At 26.2% G+C, this 4,765-nt stretch overlaps 1 protein-coding gene across 1 annotated transcript; it reads right to left on the bottom strand.

The window, feature by feature from the left end:
• On the bottom strand, positions 1,366–2,422 carry LOC107620908 (floral homeotic protein GLOBOSA). The gene has a single exon (XM_016322998.2). It carries the CDS (start codon positions 2,388–2,390, stop codon positions 1,512–1,514), a length of 879 nt encoding a protein of 292 aa, XP_016178484.1. The 5' UTR covers positions 2,391–2,422; the 3' UTR covers positions 1,366–1,511.

Below are 4,765 nucleotides of genomic sequence, written 5' to 3' on the forward strand. Positions count from 1 at the left end.
TTCAAAGTAAATATTTATGTACTCAAATATCAAATATAATACTCTACATAATCAATATTTTAAAAAATAAGAAAAAATATTATAAAGCAATTTAAAAAGAAAAAATAAATTAACAAAATATTTATGGGACTTTTTTCATTCAATCGTTAATAGGTAAAGACATATCAAAAAATAAAAATATATATCAAATAAAAAAATCGTTTTCTTTCTACATCAAATTGATAAGATAAAAAAAAAATTTTTTATATTAAATGGATAAAAAAAGAGACATAGTACTATTTTTATACGTAAAAGGTTTAGAATAAATTAAAAAGACAGAGAAATTACTGAGAATTCATATAGATTAGATAAGTAAATTAAAGACATAGTATTATTTTTCTAAAATATTGATTATGTAGAGTATTATATTTGATATTTGAGTACATAAATATTTACTTTGAAACTAAATTAAATTATTAATTTTGTCTATTACAATATTATTTGTTTTGAATATTGGCCAATTTATTTGATTGGCATATATATAAGTCGCAAGAAAATTCGTTTAAAAACATTAGTATATTAATTTCCTAAACTATCTAAACTATTAATTATGTAGACTATTGAATTTGATATTTAATTATATAGAGTACTTGATTTGATATTTATTAATTTTTTAAATTATATTGCAAAAAAATTAATTAATTTAATATTATTCGTTTGTCACATAATTTTATATTACTCAAAGCATAAACCGTGAATACACTCAATGGTTCTCTGTCAGTGAACTTCACACCATATTTTTTGCTTTTTTTCATTTTCCCAGAGCAATACACTAAGACAAGAAAACTCTCTTCTTCCTTGCCATTGTGTAATAATAATCCTTTGAGCAGCTTCAATTTCGCTCATATATATATATAATTCCTCTCCTTATAAACTGTGGCAGCCTACAAGAGTTTATGAGTTTAAAAAACCCTTCAGCTGGTTATAGGGGTTTAAGGTCACATTGTTTCCTTCCTAAACCACGATTTACCTTTAAAGTTTCTTCTTCATAAACCGTTGCAAGCTGTCACGGTTTATATGTAAATAAGAAACCATGATTAGCTCTCACGAATTACATAATATTAAAATAAGACATGCACGTAACGAAGTTCCATTTGTTGCAATCAAGTAAAGTTTTCCTCATTTAATTTATTTAAGTACATTGCCCTAAAATATATAAAACCGTGTATTCCTTATAAGAAGGCTTTACTATCTCACATGTGACTCCATCACAAGTTTGAAAAGAAGGGCTAGGTGTCGAATAACAATTCCACAAAATGAGAATATCTTTATCTCTTTATGAAATAACATCTGTATACTATATATGATGAAAGTATGGGAAAATGCTAAATTACATTCCAAAAGTAACTCAAAGACAAAGTGCTATAGAGTATGTGAACCTTTTATTTAACTTAAATAAAAGGTAAAAAAACTTGATCAAATATAAGAGAAAAGAGGATAAAACGAAACACCAATACTTGAAACATTAAGGCCTACTTCCTTTCATGCATGTAGTTGAACATTTGAACTTGATGATGAAGCATATTTGCATCATAGAGTCCATTAATAACTTGAAACTCGTGAGGCATATCTTGATATTGTGATAGAGCAAAACTATATGGCTGCATTGATTGTATATTCCCTTTGTCATGAGTGCTACAAGCACCAACTTGTTGCTCCCAATCCACAGTCCCACTATTTTGGTCAAAAAGAAGAGGGGAAGATTGTGATGAACTTTGCCCTACTTGCAAAGGGTAGAATGGTAATTGGGGGGTATCATCAATAATGGGTGTCATGGGAAGATGAGGAAGAAACTGTGCTTGAGACATGTTTGGCATGAAATTAAAGTGGCTAACATCCTCAAAACTGGGTTTTGATTGTACCATTGTTTTTCCCTTAGGATCTTGCTTTAGCATGTTGATTCTTTGATTGCAAGCAAGAATCTTAGAATCCAAAATGCTAAGAAACATTCTCAATTGGTCCTCCCTAAGATCATTGAATGAGTCATCCCAAGTAGGATACATGATCTTAAGCTTCTCCTTGTGCACCTTAGAAATCTCACCTTCAATCTTCTTAACCCTATCTCTATAATACTCTTGAACATCATAGATCCTAGGACGTCTATCAATCGTTGTGTTATGGTACTTTTGAATGATTCGCTGTACCTCCTTAGGATCTTGGGGCCATGTTTCAGCTTCGGTGGATTTTCCGCCATCAAAGCTGGGGCCATAGATGATTACACAAACATCAACACCACAAAGTGTCGAGAATTCGTACACTTTCTTTATTAATCCATTCTTTCTCTTTAGGAATGTTGCCTTCCGAGCTTTTTCCTTCTCAATCAGCTCCATTGGTATTCTTCCACGACCCATCTATTTCAATTTATACATACAAACATTCTTAGAGTAAGTCATTCATTTAATTATATTTATTATTAATTATTGTTGCAAGTTGCAACGTATTTAAATAACATCAAAACAATTATATTAGTTATTTTCTTTAACAAAAAAAAATCAAACAAGGTGAATAACAAATGAATAAATATAAGCAGTGCCTAAAGTCTAATTAAAAAAAAAGATAGAGAAAAGAAAAAGAATACAAGAACCATGAAGAGAGCAATCCAAGTTTAAAAAAATAGCTATTTTAGGTGGAAAGAACCGCAAAAAAAAAAAAGGGACAGCAGCATTAAATTTGTAACAATTTATAGTTGGTTCATTCATTCATTCTTATATATATGGTTTTTTTTTTATTTAATTCTGAGATTCTAATCATCACCAAAATTTGATATTCTAATGATTTCCAAGGAATAATATCTTCTATTAGATATCTTGATTTGAAAAAGGTGTTATTATTTATGAACGAATCTTTACATTTTGGGCTTGTTTTACTATGATTTCTCATCTGATTTTATTTACCTATTTATTATTACAATTTGAGTTTATTTTAAAATTTTTAATGATATCATCATTTTAAATAAAATAAATAATATTATTAATATTTATATTTTGAGTAAAGTATTGTTTTTGTCTCCAACGTTTGAGATAAGTTTTAAAGTTGTCCCTAACGTTTAAATCGTCCTATTTAAGTTACTAACGTTTTAAAATTGACTCAATGTTATACTTCTGTTGATCTATTAATAGAATTGACAGCGGAACAAAATTGAGACAATTTTAAAACATTATAGACTTAAATAAGACAAAAATATTGGAAACAAAAACGATACATAAAAATAAATTTTAAATTTATCCTTCAATAATATCAATTTTTTAACTATTAAACTATAATTTCTTTGTATATCATATAAAAAATAATAAAATGAAATTTAACGATGTATTAATAATAAACATGTTATACAACATTACTAAAATATTAAAATAGAAGAAAATACTTATAAATTAATATTTTACGTATTAATTAATAATTAAAATTTAATTATATACTTTAAAATTTAAATATTTTTATTATTTTTTTTATAATTTTTTTGTACTATTTTCGCTAAAATCATACTAGTGGTGCAGCATGACCACACAATATATCACATGGAAATATATCGAAAACCCCAAAAGTGCCAAAGCAACTAAAAGCATACGCATATTTGTGTAGCCAGTATAGCAAATAAAAGAAGTGTCTACATTCCACAAAGAAAATTGAATGCACTATCATTTTCATTTTATTATTTTATTAGAATTTATTTTTATATATCGCTTTTGTTTCTGACGTTTTCGTCTTATTTAAGTTCTTAATGTTTTAAAATCATTTCAATTTTGTTCTACCATTAATTCTGTTAACAAATTTCTAACAGAAAAATAATATTAAGTCAATTTTTTAAAATGTTAAGAACTTAAACATAACAATTTAAATGGAACAGCTTTAGAACTTATCCCACCTTAAAGACAAAAATAATACTGTACTATTTATGTTTTCTTATTAATAAATCACAATGAGTGCATGTTTAATTAGAAATAAATCGCAATTGAAATTTAACATATCTTGAAAAACACATCAATCGTATTGGAAACATAAACTTATAAAATAAAAACAAAGCACTCCAAATTATTCCATGTTTATTTATGTATTTTCTGATATACATTAAATTTCAAAAAGTGTTTGTGATTTGTTTTAAATTAACTAAAAAGTATATATTCACTATAATTCACAAATAAAAAAAAAACAAGACATAAATACAAATAACATCGAATTAGAGAATTGAGATAATTAGTTAATTTTTTTTAGTGTATACAAGAAAAAAAGTCTTTTACTAACGAGTATTTATAGAGCTAAAAACACTTTGATGCATTTGCACACATATTAAAAACACTTTAAAGCTATCTATAAGACTATAACTAATAATAGTCTAATAATGGGTATAACTCTATACCTTAATTCAGTTCATATTGAAAATAGAAATATACCTGAATATGTAGCTAGAATGTGGATCAATATTTGTAACTCCTCCAATTTATAGTAAAATGTAACTATATTTCACATACAAAAAGAGAAAGAAAAAAAAAATATTAAATTTACATGAAGGGTGCAGAAGGGAATTGAATGGAGATAATAAGGAGAAACTAGTACCTTTTGAAACTCAGAAGGCTCACGTTTAATTTAGTTCTTTGTTGGCATGTGAATGTCACCTATTTATATAATTTTGTTATTGAATAAAATAAATGATAAATCACCTTATTTATTATCAATTAATCATTACTTGATTGTGATTAGTTTATAAGATGAGAATTGATATCAATTT

The sequence above is a fragment of the Arachis ipaensis genome, chromosome B10 (genome assembly GCF_000816755.2).
Source record: "Arachis ipaensis cultivar K30076 chromosome B10, Araip1.1, whole genome shotgun sequence".
NCBI lineage: Eukaryota > Viridiplantae > Streptophyta > Magnoliopsida > Fabales > Fabaceae > Arachis > Arachis ipaensis.